We start from the raw sequence: 16,636 nt of genomic DNA on the forward strand, positions 1-16,636 counted from the left end.
GTGTGCTGCACCTCTTTCCCACCTCTGAAAATGCCTTATTTTATAATACTCACTAAGACATCAAACCTTTTAGTTAGGTAATATACGATCCCTTTCCTAAAATTAAGTCAAAGTCTCTGATACTGTGGTGTGTCAAAATGCACCCGAAGATCACTAGGTAGCTCCCTGGTAATATTTCCACTTTTCAACTATGAGCTCCTGAAATCTCTTACAGTTTAGTTTGCTAATGCAGTATCAAAAGCTTGTGCTTTACGTTCAGGATGCAAAGCAAATTGACACCTCTGACAAGACATTCTCTGCACCATGTTTTCTATTCTGATGGATACATATAGCTGCAGATTTCTTACGTTTGGAGTCCCCCTCACATCAGCCTGTATCGAGAATACTTCAAGCAGTTGCTTCTGCATGTACCGTTGTTTGATGCGGATATGCAACTTGTCTTCTATAGTTATTAGTTCTACCGGCTTTCAAACATTTCTTTCAGTAACTGCGTGCAGGGATTGAAGCATTAATCTACATAATACGAACCTCTAAATTGCGAAGTACAAGAATGAGGGTTCATGCTCCAAGTCCTCTTCCTGAACTCCGTCGTCTGGTAAATTTAAGACTCCCACTCTAGGGATAGATTGTGCAGTTAGCACTCAAAAGACTTGACTATGCACAGTTGTCGGACGTCAGTGCCCTTCCACAGCTTGAGCTGATGCATAGCAGGTAATCAACCTTAAAACGTAAGACCCATCTGTATAAGCAGCTCAATGTACACGGTCCCCGCTCAAGTGTTTGTTTTGCGCGTTATCATGCGCGGGAACCGTGTACATTGACCTGCTTATACAGACGGATCCTACGTTTTACTGTTGGTTTGCCCACTACTGTGTGACCTCGTGTTGCCATAAGGCAGGTTATTGTTTCAGGAGGTTCTTCGCAAGCCGTTCACATCTTACTTTGGTGTGTTTTCTGGACTTCAGAATGACGCATATTGGGAATTTTATATACCAAACAGCTTCTCATTAACACGGCTCGGGCTAGCAACTATATTGGAGTACGTACTTTAGTGTGGACCATACTCACTGCTCCTATACTTTTTCGGCAGTGAAGACTGACCTGACTATAGCTCTTACATTGTGGAGAATCTTCATTGAGTTTATATTTCTTTAGTCGTATCTATTGGATTTTTGGAAACATTAAGAACCAAACATTATCCTTGAGAAAATCGTTGTACTGACCAGGTACAGACGAAACACGTGTTGGCTGTTCTTTATATTGGATATGTGTTGGAAGAATAATAAAAGCAACATCCTATACTGAAGCTTTGTGGACTGTTCATCTCATCCTGTGGAACTTCTGGATGCCCTACATTGTATAAGGACTCTTGGAAATTGTTTATTTAATCATCAGCGACATTGGTCCTTGAAGATTGGGTTGTGTTTAGGACCTACTACATTGGTATGGGTGTGCTGCATTTGCTGATTTTCCTATGAATTTTTCCAGCAGGTTGTTTTTTCAATCTGCTTACGGCACTTTTGTAAGTAAGTAATAGTTTATTGTACAGTTAATAAAAACCATTACAAAAACCATCAGCAGTGAAAAAAGAAAGGATTATAAATATTTATAGCAGCATAGGTGATTCGGTTTGAAGTATGTTACAAAGTACAGTTAAAAAAAGTTAAAAAGAAGGGAGTTTCCGTCCGCCATTGGGTGCTCATATCTTTCTTCGGAGAGGGTTTCTTTTGTCTGTCCTGGCCCTCATTCCCATTCAAAGGTAGGTATTCCAGTACCTATTCCTTTTTGGAAGGCAAGCTGACCTTTGCCCTGAGTGCTTATAGCTTTTGGTGATAGTATGTCAATGTTTTGATTCATTTTGAGTCTCTGAGCAGTCTTGGTGTTTTGGCACTCGCAGTATTGAGGGTGTGCTGTCCGTGTCAGTTTGTTCTTTCCTTGCGCGGTGTAGGATACCGTTGCTCAGGTTCCTGCCTCAGTGTCCTGAAGAGTTCCAGGCTGTGCTGTCCCAGGCTGTGGCCGAGGGTAAGGACACAGCTAAATTTGCCATTTGTTGTGGCTTAGACACCGCTGACTTTCTCGGTAGGGCGATTTCCACGGCTGTGGCGCTTCGTCGCCACGCCTCGTTGAGATCTACCGGATTCTCCCCGGATGTCCAGAGCTCGCTCATGGACATGCCCTTCGATGGCACTTGCCTGTTTGGTGATAAGGCATACAGTGCGCTGGAGCATTTTAAGGACTCTTGAACTACAGCCAAGTCCTTCGGCCTTTCGCCACGTGCCCGGCCACGTCTACTTTTCACTCCTCTCGTGGTCAGGGGAGGGGCGCCCCTGCCCGTTAGTTCAGTCAAAAGCCTGCGCAGAACCAAACTCAGCGTGGGCGTGGAGGCCGCCGTGGCGGTTCCGGGGCCTGGCGTGAGGGTCAGTCCACCTATGTCTCCCGCTGCCCTCGACCCTGGAGACTGGATGTTAGCGTTGGACTTTCAGGACGCATATTTTCACATCCCTGTCCTGCCGGCTCACCGGCGTTACCTGCGGTTCATGGTAGGCGAGGAGCATTTTCAGTTTGCCGTGCTCCCCTTCGGCCTTACCAGCGCCCCTCGGATGTTCACGAAAGTGATGGCGGTGGTCGCAGCTCACCTGCGCAAGTCAGGGGTGTCAGTCTTCCCCTACCTCGACGACTGGTTGTTGAAAGCGGCCTCGCCCCAGGCAGTTGTCACCCACCTCCAGACTACAGCCGACCTCCTGCATTTGCTGAGGTTTTACATCAACGTGCCGAAGTCGCACCTGAGTCCTTCTCAGAATCTCCCCTTCATCGGAGCGGTTCTGGATTCGACGCGGTTTCGAGTTTATCCTCCCGAGCAGCGAGTCGGGATATTCAGGCTATGATTCCGATCTTTCAGCCTCTATCCTGGGTTTCGGTCAGGTTGATGCTCCAGCTCCTGGGCCTGATGGCCTCCTGCATCCTGCTAGTGCAACATGCCAGATGGCATATGCGGGCTCTGCAGTGGGACCTGAAGTTCCAGTGGGCACAGCATCTGTGCAACCTGTCCGATCACATCCAGATCTCGGAGAGCACTGCACGTCAATTGCAGTGGTGGCTCATGAATCGCGATTGGCTCAATGGCAGATCCTTCTCCCTTCCCCAACCGGAGCACACAGTGGTGACAGATGCGTCCCTCCTGGGATGGGACGGCCACTTGGGGGAGGCGGCGATCAGAGGCCTCTGGTCTCCGGCGGATTCCCGGCTCCATATCAATCGGTGCTTCGGGGGATCCGACTTGAACTGAAGGCATTCCTTCCCTCTGTCCGGGGAAATGTGGTGCAGGTGTTTACGGACAACGTCACTATCATGTGGTATTGCAGCAAACAGTGCGGGGTGGGGTCCTGGACCCTATGTCAGGAGGCTCTGCACCTCTGGGCATGGCTGGAACATCAAGGTATTACCTTGTTGGTTCAACACCTGGCGGGTTCTTTGAACGCCAGGGCAGACAAGCTCAGCTGCCGGTGCATGATGGATCACGAAAGGCGTCTGAACTCGGGCGTGGCACAAGGTCTCTTACAGCAGTGGGGAGAGCCTTGGTTAGATCTATTTGCCCCCAAAGAGAACGCGCAATGTCATCAATTCTGCGCGTTGGCATTTCCAGGGCGGCACTCGCTTGGCTACGCTTTTCGTCATGAGTGGAGTTGCGTTCTATTGTACTCCTTTCCGCCTATACCACTTCTGCCCAGAGTGCTGAAGAAGATTCGGCACGACCGTGCCTAAGTCATTCTGGTGGCTCTGGACTGGGCATGAAGGTACTGGTATCCCAAGCTACTCAACATGGCGAACGATCCCCCATCCGACTGCCTCTTCAGGAGGATCTTCTGTCGCAGCAACAAGGGATGGTCCCCCACCCGAACCTGCCCACCCTCCACCTCCATGCATGGAGATTGAGCGGTAACAGGTGACCGCTTTCGATCTTCCTCCCGAAGTCTGTGATGTCATTCTGGCAGTCAGGCGTCCGTCCACAAAAACGGTATACGCCTGCAGGTAGAACAAGTTTGTGGCGTGGTGCACAGCAAAGTCGGTGGATCCCCTTTCTGCCCCTCTTTCCGAAGTCCTTCTCTTCCTTCTTTCTTTGGCCCAGCAGGGCTCTGCTTTGGGCACTATCAAAGGTTATCTTTCAGCCATCTCGGCCTTTTTACGGGTTCCAGATCAGCCTTCTCTTTTTCAGTCCCCGTTTGTTAACCGTTTTCTGAAAGGCATTACACACACTTTTCCCCCTGTGCTGTTTATCATGCCTCAATGGGACTTAAACCTTGTCTGGACATATCTGATGTGCGCTCCCTTTGAGCCCCTTCATAAAGGTCCTTTGTGCCTTCTCACTCTCAAGACGGCTTTCCTGGTAGCTATCAGTTCAGTTCAGTTCAGTAAATCTTTATTTCGAAGAATAAAAATTCCTCATAAAAGCACATTACATAAAATTTCATTAGATTTCATTACATTTCATTCCTGAACTTTTTTCATGTTAAAAACAACAATAGAGAAGAGAGGATATGATTCACGGGGCACGTATAATTTTACAACACTAATTCATTTCTTGTATTCCTCAATCTTACTGCTACTTTTAAAAAGCTTAAAATGGCACATAGGGTGTGGGGATCAGTGGCTTTCTGTAAAAACAAAAATGCAGTTCTTGCTTGGCGGAATTTCTGTTTCTTTAAAATGTCTACCAAAAACAATCATCTGGGGTTACTATAAAATGAACATAAAAGTACAAAATGAAGGGTGTCCTGCAGAGTCCTATTGTCGCAGCCGCAGGCACCCTTCTGCTCAATTGATACGGTAAAACCAGCAGGGTAAGCTAAAATATTTGGTAACCAATTGAGCCTAAAACGGCACATTAAAAACCGATCATTTTGGCTATACATAAGAAACAGATATGATTCCATTCCCCCTCCATTTCTTACAAGGTCATAGGCTGCTAGTGATTTTTTTGCCAGGCCACAACTTCTTCTGTCAGCGACATATTTTTCTAAAAGCAATTTTTTTACCTTCATTTTACAACTATTTACAATGAAGGAGGGATCATTAAAAAGCTGGCCCTGGTCAATACTTGTTAAAGAGTCTTTCACATATTTCAACCAGGGGATTTGTAGGGCCTTGTCTCTTTGTAAGCAGTCTGTAATTATTTCCCTGGTCAGAGCTGCCTCCGGGTTAGTCCAAGTTCTCATCCATGCCATAATTGGCCTTAGTTTAACAATATCAGAGATATATGGCATCCCCAATTCATCATGGGCAATTTCAGCAGGGATGGCTTGCGGGACTTTTAAGATTCTCCGAAAGAATTTATCTTCATACTGTTGAAGTTGCTTACAGTCCCTAAAGCCCCATATCTCAGCACCATACAAGGCCTTAGCTGTACTGATTGAGGCATATAATGCCATTATCTGTTCTGGGCACCAGCGTCCCAATCTATGGGCAAAGCTCAAAATAGCCCCATTTGAGGACACAAGCTTGGTGCAATGGGCCTCAAGCAGGTGATTAAATAGCATGTCCCTGTCCATTAGCAGCCCTAAGTAGGGGAAGGTTTTACTTTGCCCAGAGTCTGTGACCCAATTTTGAACACGCTCTTGTTAGTAGGTTTTTTACCGGCCATCATGACAAAGGATTTTGTTAGGTTGACAGACAAGTCCGCGTCCCCCATGAACTTAACGAATCCGTCCACCAGGAGTTGCAGAGCCCTTGGGGTCCTGGCCAGCAGGACCGCGTCATCCGCGTACAATAGTACTGGGACATGACGCGGTCCTACTTTGGGGGAATCAACTTCTAGGGCGATGAGGGCACTCTCTAGGGCATTAATGTAAAGGGACAAAAGAAAAGGGGCTAATATGCACCCTTGTCTTACTCCCCCTGAACATAAAAATTGATCAGTTCGCCCTCCCTCTGGACTGAAACGAACCTTGGCCGTGGTGTTCCAGTGCAGCTCTTTCAGGATATTGATCAGCCCCTCTTCTATCCCTAGGTTATGCATCATGGTCCATAGTTTAGACCTATTGACATTGTCAAAGGCCGCGGCTAGGTCCATGAATGCCATATAGACAGTGCCCCTGCCTGCTTTCGTGTACTTAGCTGTCAAGAGATACAAATTTAGACTCTGGTCACTTGTCGATCTACCCTCCCTAAACCCGTATTGTATTTCTGCCAATATATGATGTTCCGCCGTCCACTCCATAAGCCTGTTCAGAATCACTCACCCCATAATTTTAGCAGAAACATCTATGAGCGAGATCGGCCTATAGCACTTAGGGTCATCCCTGGACCCTTTTTTAAATATGGGTACAATCAGTGCCGTGGACCAGGAGCGTGGTAGGCCAGATTTGATGGCTGCATTTAGCACCCTTGTTAAAATTGGTGCCCATAGATCTATATTACTTCTATATAGATCCGGTGGGGTACCATCCGGACCAGGGGCTTTGTTTGGGGTCAATCCACTAATTGCATTTGTTATCTCCCCTAGCGAGAAGGTTATTTTATCACTCCGCGTACCCTGCCATTCGCCCTCCTGAATTGCTAGGTGTGATTTGTTGTATAACCCTTGGAAGTGGTTGGCCCATTCCTCTGGGAGGATGTTATTACTAATCACCGGGGCAGAATTCTCATTAAAACAGGGCCGATTTACAATTTTCCAGAATTCTGCAAAATCCCTGTTTTCTCCCGCCTCTCTAAGGTCTGCCCACACTTCTGCTTGAAGCAGCTTCTTCCGCTCTTTTACTTTGGTTCTGTATTTTAATCTACAAGTGGCAATGTCTGTCTTATTCCTTGGTTTAACTTTAAGACAGGCTTTTAGATCCCTTAATGCTTTGGAGCAGCTCTCATTGAACCAGCGTGGGTTCTTCTGCTCTTTCCTCAGGCCTTTGACTTCCAGCATTTTATTCACTATGCTTGTAAGGGTTATGAAGGATTCTGTTAATTCTGGACCTTCTTTTAGGGGGTCCAGACAGTCTCCTATCTCTTTTCTTCCATTTTGGACAAGAGATTTATAAAACTCTTGAGAGTCTACCCTTGCCCACTTAAGTCGCCTTCCCTGATCTGTTGTTTGGAGGCTAATTTCCCCCCCCCCTTTGGGTTTGCCCGCCCCACAGGTGTGTCTTATTTCCAGAACGAGAGGGTTATGGTCACTAAAGGGGCTCCATTTAGTTTTAGCCATCACAATTCTATTTTTGGCAAAAGAGGATATTAGTATGTAGTCTATTATGGTAGAACTCCCTCTGCCTTTGAAAGTTGGTACGTATGTCCCCTCTACCTCTGGGGTTATTAGGTCCATCGTATGTGCTAATGAATGGGCTTCTATCATTGCATTTAATTGTGTGCCCTCCTGATTATGTTCCCAATGAGGCCCCTCATTAAAGGGGCAAGCGTCCCAATATGGATGGTCCTGAAGCAGAACTGGGCAGAGGTGACAATTAAAGTCGCCCAGTACTATTGTCATTGGAACCCCCCCCCCTTCTTTAGCTCAGCCTCATGTGTAAGTTTTTCGTCTAATTCACTGAGAGCGCCATTTTTTCCATCTATGGGTCCCGGATTATAAAAATTGAAAAACTGCACCCTCAACTCTCTACTCTGGAATATAGCGGATTGCAAGGTAAGTGATGTCCAAGATGGTAGCTATCACCTCTGCCAGAAGAGTGAGTGAGCTCCAGGCTCTTATTCTAAACCACCTTTCTGTTCATCCGGACAAGGTGGTTCTGAGGACCCTTCCTTCTTTCTTGCCAAAGGTTGTCACGCCCTTCCACATCGGCCAGACCATCACTTTACCCACCTTCTTTTCGCCTCTGCATCCTTCCAAAGAGGAAGAGAGGCTCCACCGTCTGGACCCAAAGCTTGCACTCTCCTTCTACCTGAGCCGCAAACAACAGTTCTGGGTGGATGACCAGCTCTTTGTTGGCTACGTGGGTGCCAAAAAAGGTCGGGCTGTGCACAAACGGACCCTCTCTCGGTGGGTCGTTCTCTGCTTCAAGGCCTGTTACTTGTTGGCTCAGAAGGAGCCTCCTGTGGGGCTGCGTGCCCATTTAACCAGGGCAACTGCAGCCACTACTGCCTTGGGACGCGGCGTTCCCTTGCCGGACATTTGTCAGGCAGCTACGTGGGCCTCGCTGCACATGTTTACCAAGCATTACTGCCTTGACAGTCAAGTCCGGAGAGACAGCTTCTTTGGCTGTTCTGTTCTACGTGACTTCCTGGTGTAATCTTTTTCGCAGACCCACCACCGGGGTTGGTATTGCTGGGGTATCTATTCTAAGGTAAGGAATCTATCACTAACGTGTCTCTTTCAGATGCACAAGTTACTACTTGTGTAACAATATATCTGTAAGAGACATTAGTTAGTGATAGATTCCATACCGCCCCACCCATCCTCCTCGTTCTGCAAACTGATTACAAGGGTTAAGGACATCCCTTTCAGGGCCCTAGTTTCATGGCACCAGTGGTCGGTTTCTTGCATGGCTCTGCGTTCCTGGCGAGGTAAGTCATGTACAGAACTGACATCAACGTGCATGTGTGGAGCCTAAGTAGTCTCTGTGACGTCATCTCGGCGCATACGACGCCAGCGGCGGACGCGGAGCCGCACAACGCCACCTACTAACGTGCAGGGGTACTGCTAGCAAAGCTTTCCGGATCCAGTCTGACACCCGGGGATATTCTAAGGTAAGGAATCTATCACTAAGAAAATGTCTCTAACAGATATATCGTTACACAAGTAGTAACTTGTGCGATAAGGCATTACAGAAGATAAGTAACTTATTCTTCTGGATTATGGGGGGAAGGACCTTTCTGGAGGACTTTCGAAATACATTTGCGCATACGGTTCTGGAAGGGCAACGCGAGTTAAAATACATTTTGTGGGCCGGGCTGGACACCATAGATTGTGGGTGCCATGCTGTTGAACCTCTTGTGGTAATCATCATCATGATGCCTGAATGCACATTAAATCCATTTTAATTAACAGTTTTTTGGTGAGCGTATCCAGTCTCTCCTCAAATTCATTGATTGTCTCACCAACTTTTGTCATTCTTGACTGAAATGTAGATCTCACAGTCTACATTTGGCATTGGATTAATTCTGAGATTTAAGGCGGCTTTGATTTGACAGTATGTTATTCCATCAGCTCCCTTCATTGTCTTTGACTTCTTTACACCTTCACCAGCAAGATTCTTAAGGTAATTGATAATCTTCTTGTTATCTGCTTCTATTGCCTTAATGAAATCATCAAATTTCTCTGTCCAAGCAGTTCATCTGTCGCCAATATTTTGCTTTTTGGTGGTATCGAATGGTGGTGGTTTCAAGAAGGCGGCAGCATTGTAACCTTTTTTGAGACATCTCTCCGACACTATCGCCAGTCCATTAGGACCTGCTTCATCCATGCCATCTCTATGTACCGGTGCTGGCCACTGGGTCATCCGGAACAGCCAGTGGAACCTTGACTTCCCCCTTGTTCTCCATGGGAGCCCTTCACTTTCCTGGAGACCTTCGGAGTTGTTCTGAGCTGTCACCTGGCAGCATTGTTGTTGTGCCACTTCGGGTATGCATGGCTCCGCCAACACAACGAGGGCACTTCTTCACCCAGAGCTGCGGTATGATGACTCTCCGTATTTGTTTCTGGTAAGCAGATGACCATTTCTTGTATCTGGATCACTTCTCTTTTGGGCGTCTCTTTGTACTGTCTGACACCTTGTTGATCTCTATGTCGCAGCACTTCTGATCGCAACGTTATCTTGCAATTTGCTGTCCCTAGTTGCTGCTCTTTCAAAACCTGGTTGCATCCACCTTTAGCGTTATCACTCCGTATGATGTATAGCTTTTGGTTGTGTAGTAGCACAGTACCACTTTTTACGGCCTTCCCGGCAGGTTCTTGGACAAAGATGTGTAGACTTCTCAGTGAAGCTTTTGTGATCTCCAAATGCTTTATACTGGCTGGAGTTGTGCTTTGACTCCACACAGCGTTGATTCTGCACTTTGACTGAGGCGCACGTGGCACACACAAGCAATTTGCAGGAACATGGCAAACTCTCTGGGAGAGCACTGTCCATCTTTGGGTTACTTATCCCCTAGCTTGTCACCAGTTGGTGCGTCCTCCCCAGCCTGGGTACTCGCCAATGAAAACGCCACACACAGAGCTTAGTATAACGCGTCCTTATTCGTCTGATTATAACCGCAAACTCAACATTCTAAACCTGCATTCACTTCACTACGCACTAACTTTTACGTCACAGTTCTGTGCAGTCCCATTAGGAGCCACACTGGATCTGTCCGTGCTAACTCATATGACACTACAGGAGGTATGGCACTTGCCCCGATACAGGGTTGAGTTTCCCAGTTGGTGCCCCAGGGGAGGAGAGGGCTTAATTTGCAATTGTGTTTAGACACTACACCTGCTTTCTGTTGAAGTCAATGCGTCCTTACTGAGATTTTCAACACAGGACCAGCCTTGTCTGAACCATCTATACTTCCATTTAATGAATCCCTGATTTTGGAGTAGTAATAGCTACTCAACTGCAACTTGACCAACTGTAAACCCCTCTCCCTTCACCACCCAGAGCTGATGGTGGTGAATTAGGAGCCCTACTAGGATGCAGAGGTGTGAAGGTCAGACAGTACTGGTCTCCAGAGGAAACTTGGCGCACAATAAATCTGTTGGAGCTGTGAGTCATCCCTCTGTCTGGCATTGAAGGTCTTCCTGCTGCCCATCAATTGTAGACTGATGTAGGTTCTCACAGACAACACTACCACAATATTGGTACTACAGCAAGCAGGGAAGACTGACATCCTGTGTCAAGAGGTGCTGTGCCTTTGGAGTTGGCTCGAGGGTCAGGGCATCTCTCTGATTGTGAAACACTTGGGGGGATCTGGAAATGCAAGGTCAGATGAGCTCGGCAGGTGGTACCTGGTGGATCACATATGGTGGTTGCATCCAGAGGTGGCACAGGGCATCTTCCAACAGTGGGGAGAGGTAAGGCTGAATCTTTTAGCAACTGTTGAGAATGCACAATGTCAAAACGTGTGAGTTGGGAGTTCCCAAGAACGCTTTCTCTATGAGACGCATTCAGGTTAAAGTGGATCATTGGACTCCTATATTCCTTTCTGCCCCTTTCTCCACTGTCCCAAGTTCTGAAGAAAGTCAGGGCCCAAGTTGTGCTGGTGCTTCTGGATTAGGCTAGGATAGTGTGGTAGCTGGAGGTTCTGAGCATGAACATCTGGTTTCCTATTGGGTGACTGCCTCTGGGGTATCTGCACCCGATCCTTGTGTAATCTATACCTCCATGTATGGAGATTGAGCAGCAATAGTTGACTACATTCAGTCTACCACCTGAGGCTGGGGAGGGCAGTGCAGATGTACGGGTAGAGAAAATAATACAGTGCAGGATTAATGAACTATCCATGATTAAAAATCACATTATTCTCCTCATCGTGACCATAAATATTGAATAACTTCTCCCTTTTCTGAAAAATTCTGTAAAAGCCTGGATTTTTTTCCTTCAGTTCACTCTGTGTATATCCCATGGCAAATATTTTTTTGTGGTCGATTTTCACTTATTATCCATTAAAAAAGTAAAGTGAGAACAGAGGCAATACTCTGCTGTGTTCCACAGACTGATAAGTAATTGTTGGCCAGCTCATGATTTATGGGTAGTTTGGGCCACTGCTGTTCTGATTGGTTGATTGTATGCCACCAACTAATCAAAAGGATCAGTACAAAGAGACGTATTCTGATATGTCGAAAGGGTGACCAGTCCAAATTGATGAGACAACATTTTGGTGCCATAAAGAGATATATTTTTCATTATTCTGTTCTTTGCAAGTGATTCACAAATATGTTGATTTGCTCTATAATTAGCAACAGAATGAACTTTTACTGTGATACTGTACATTTGAAGAATTTAATATGTTCTTTTGTGTGCATGTTTAACTTCTCTTACTAACTTTAATAACTTTGAATATTCCTTTCAGGTTAATGCTGGTCCGTTATCATATGCAAGGACTTTTCTCGATGATGCCAATCCCAAGAAATATCCTGACAACAAAGTGAAGCAACTAAAAGAAGTTTTTAGGTAATGTAGTATGAATGTCAAAAAGCATTTCAGTGGTGAATTTATGTTGAATATTGTCACAGTTTCCAAAGTCTTCCTTGAGAGACCATAAGGAAGCCTTTGGGCTAATCCTTGTCACAAGCAAATGCCTCTTTACAACCAAATTAGTTGAAGGCAAAATGTGTTACTCTTACAGGTAAGAAAAAGAGTAGACTGATGGCGAATGGAAGGTTGACAGATAAGGTCACATGTTGTTCAAATGCAAAAGTCATGTAAACTATATGATATAGGTAAATGTTTAGCTCCTATGAAGTGCTGTTTCATAGTGGTAGATATCTATTCTATGTTACTTGCAAGTGCTGAGAGCGATGATTTATTTCAACACTGAATAGAGAAACCCAAGGTTGAAATACCATAGACACGAGAGAGTTGATAATATGAAGTAAAGCAAGGATTCAGCAGTGAGTAAGCACAGTTTGTCATGAGCTCCTGTATGTAGCATTGGGGACAGGGATGGTGATAGAAGGCTTTGGTAAACATGCATTGACACTGAGGCTTATTCACCATAACATTTCATATGCAAAGGTACTAAAATATTGTCACTCGATTTTAGTGCGTGTATAAAAGTCATCAACCGAAATCAGCAAGTAGTGATGTGCTAGTGTTAAGTTCTTGTGCTGTGTTTGACACATGTAATGACATAGCTTAATCCTAGATAGCTGCTTGAACAAATACTTCCCCATTTTCGTTGTAAGCACCAAATCAAGCAAATCAGTACAAATGCTAGAGCATCTCATGGGTATGAATTTTTTATTTCTCTTTTTTTTGTTTTCAGTTTTAAAGAATATTATGGGTTAAACCTGTTAGGTATACTAGATATATAAATATGCACTATTGTACTTAAGTAATATTTTACACAAATAAAAAGAAATCTCTATCTATACAAAAGAGCAATAGTAAAAAAAATATTAGGGAATTTCTAATATTCAAAATAGAATAGAAGAAACGGAGCAGGAGGAGAAATAAAAATGAGGAGGAATGTAAAAGGAAAGGTGGCGAGGATGGTTTTATAAAGGTCATACATCTGTATAACAAAGGCTCATATTAATTATTCCTCAGATATTAAACTGATAGAAAATTATAACAATACACATATGTTGTGTAAACAATCATTATAAAATGTCCCTATATATATATATATATATATAATATACAGTTAATAAATTAGATTTGTGCCTGCAGCTGAGGTACTCTCTGCCCTTACTTGGTTTGTATTTTGCAATACATAAATATTAATAAGACCATATAAATTCTCTTTTACCAGCTAGCAAAATGGGTGAGGCATACTCTCTAGTAGGTCTGTGATTACAGCAAAACCTGAACTACAGTACCTGAAATGAAACATTCATAGCATATTTCCATTTTGTTTGTAATTTGCTGAAAAGTGACTTCTATTAAAATATCTGTTCTGTTAACCTTAAAGACGTAATGGACCCAATCATCTGAAAGACAGCCTACAAGTATATTGGTAAACTTATTAGTTTCAAAATGTTTATTTGTGATTCCAAACCCTTTGACAAAAAATGAAATATATATGGGTATGTAAAAAGCACATTTTAAATCAGCAACATCACTATTACATGAACGAGTCCTATATAATTCAAGGTTACTTTTACATAGTACAACTGGTCTTATCATGAGCCTATTGTACACAAAAAATAAAGCTTGAGTTGTATATGCAGCATAAGATGACTTATTTAGTTTCAAGTAAATCTTGTTCCATACATTGATAAACCCATAAATATCTCTATTCTGTTCCCAAAGTATTTCAATTATTGACTTTGGTCTGTCTTCAGGGAAATATGTTTTTGTTCTATAAATAGTTGTTTGTACATGGACCTGATTAGTAATTTGTATGCGGACATAAACATCAGATACACTTTGAGTTTTCTGTGAATATCATTTCTTGCAAGCATATTACTGAAGTAAGTTGCTTGTACATAACCCATATAATGCACTTCTTTATAGCAGTAGATAAGAACAACAGGAAAAAGAGAAAACATGACAGTAGACAAGGCAACTGTAACTCAAAGTAGACTAAACAAAACCTGGTCCTAATATTGTGCCAGATAGTTGATTTAAGAAAATGATTGTTCTATTTAATATCTGGACATAATGAGGACATTAATAGCCTACAAACATATTTGAGAATTGGTGAATTGGTGAAGACATAGAATTTATTTTTCGTTATTGTTGAGAAAAAAGCATATTCTTTAAAAGGGAAAGGATTAATACAAGTTTTTTCAATATCAACCCTAATGTTGCACAAAGGATTACCATTGATTGCTTTACACAAACAGGCAACACACGCAGGCTGACAGGGCGGGCCCACTACTGGCGCGGCTAACACGCAACGCCCCAGAGAGCGCTCCTATAACGGAGGTGAAAGACCAAAATGGGACGATAATACGGACTCAATTGGATATAAATAACACGTTCAAAAATTACTACACTGACCTGTATTGCCCACACACCCTGCTTTCAGAACAGGACTTGGAGTCCTTCTTATCGGACATATGCATACCACAACTAACCCCTACACAACGAAACGATCTATCAAAGCCCATAACGTTTATGGAAATCAGGCAGGCCATAAAGGCACTACCACGGAACAAAGCACCCGGGTCGGACGTCCTACCGGCTGAGTTTTATCTGACGTATATTGACATTCTAGCTCCCCGTTTACATACGCTCTACAGGGAAACTCTAGGAGGCAACGCCTTACCAAGCCAGGCAGGGACGCTTTATAGCTAGACAACTACAGGCCCCTGTCCCTGCTAAATACGGATTATAAAATCCTCAGTAAAATATTGGCAACCCAACTCTCACAATGCATCACAAACCTGATACACCCGGACCAATACAGCTTTGTACCGGGTAGGAGTACCGCACTTAACCTGAGGAGACAGAGTCAGCTGATGACACAAGATGACATGGGGGAGAGCACTGAGGGGTGTATATCCCTGGACCTCAGACAGGCCTGTGACTCCCTGAGGTGAGACTACATGTTCACGGTAATGGGCAAATTCGGCATACCACCAGAATACATAGCATGGGTGAACTTACTGTACCACAAACCCACAGCACATGTCCGAACCAACAAATGTATATCTGAACAGTTTACAATAGCAAAGGGTACACAGCAGGGCTGCCCACTATCGCCCTTGCTCTTTATACTCGCCCTAGAGACTCTATTAACCCCTTCCATGCTCATGACAAGGTCAGCTCGTCATAGGTGTTACCTGCGCTGTGCGTTTGACGAGTTGACCTTGTCATGAACAATGGGGATCATGCATATCCAGCGCAGGAGGGGAAAACCCCCTAGCAGCCAAGGTGTTAATAAAGGTGCGAACTCTAGCAGTTACAACAGGGATAACCAGACTTACTGCTCATCATGTCATCTCAGCTTACGCGGATGACATATTACTATTTCTCAAAGACATAACAAGCCAACTAACTCCACTGCCGGAGATTTTCAGCGATTTCCGAGGACTATCGGGCCTCACAATCAATGAAGCCAAATCATACGGGTACTGTTTTCATAGGTCACTAGAAGACTCGCACATACAATTTACACCATACAGATTCCAAGTAGCACCCATCACCTTCAAATATCTATGTATACTGATATACAGACACGCGCATGATCTACTGGAGGGCAATTTAGGTAAAGCCCCCAACACACTGAGGACGCAAGTACACTTCTGGAACACACTACCACTATCGGTGGCGGGTAGGGTAGCGATCTCAAAGATGGTGGTACTACCCAGACTGATATACTATATTACAAACCTACCAATACTGGTACCCATGACCTTTTTAAAAAATCTGAACACGTTACTGATGGAACTAGTATGGGTTACGGGCAGACGACGCATAAGCCTAGCTAAGTTACAACTACCGACGGACAGAGGCGGTATGGGGGTACCGGACCTGATTGCCTATGGATATGCATGCCAGCTCCAGTGGCTGGCCTACTGGCTAGCAGGCCGTTACCTCCACGAACTGAATATGACAGAGGCTGACCGGAATAGAGGCAATATACACCGGTTGTTACTTCTGAACGCCAGGATACCAGACTCTGCCCCACCTCTGCTTAGGCTTGCAATTAAACAATTGAGGACAGCGGTCAAATATACTAATAGACATTCATCATACGCACCCACAATACCACTGTTGGGAATCCCCCTAGGGTCCAGAACGCTAAAAGAACAAAAACTGCGGCCATGGCAGGATGCAGGAGTTATGCACATAGGGGATTTTTTTTTCGGAGGGCAGCCTTCTAACGAATGCGGACTTTACCCGCTTACACCATACCCCACGGACGTTGTATTTAATACACCCGCATATAACACATTACATAACCATGCACTGGGCACGAGACGGCGTAGAACCGGTCACGAACACACTACTCACTATGCAATATCTGATGGGGACGGGTAGTCACTTGACGAAGTGGCTTACCAACGGTATTAGAACAGACAAAGCGGTATGATTGCAGCCCCTCCGCG

General features: G+C 44.7%; 1 protein-coding gene across 9 annotated transcripts in view; it reads left to right on the forward strand.

Annotated features, from left to right (window-relative positions):
• Positions 1–16,636, forward strand: part of DOCK9 (dedicator of cytokinesis 9) — a 1,255,128-nt gene that overhangs the window by 1,197,473 nt on the left and 41,019 nt on the right. For all 9 annotated transcript variants that reach the window (XM_086947866.1, XM_086947869.1, XM_086947867.1 and 6 more), the window contains one exon: positions 11,986–12,086. In XM_086947866.1, the coding sequence (XP_086803992.1) occupies positions 11,986–12,086 (101 nt within the window). The remainder of the gene's footprint in view (positions 1–11,985; positions 12,087–16,636) is intronic.

The sequence above is a fragment of the Lissotriton vulgaris genome, assembly GCF_964263255.1.
Source record: "Lissotriton vulgaris chromosome 8 unlocalized genomic scaffold, aLisVul1.2 SUPER_8_unloc_1, whole genome shotgun sequence".
Taxonomy (NCBI): domain Eukaryota; kingdom Metazoa; phylum Chordata; class Amphibia; order Caudata; family Salamandridae; genus Lissotriton; species Lissotriton vulgaris.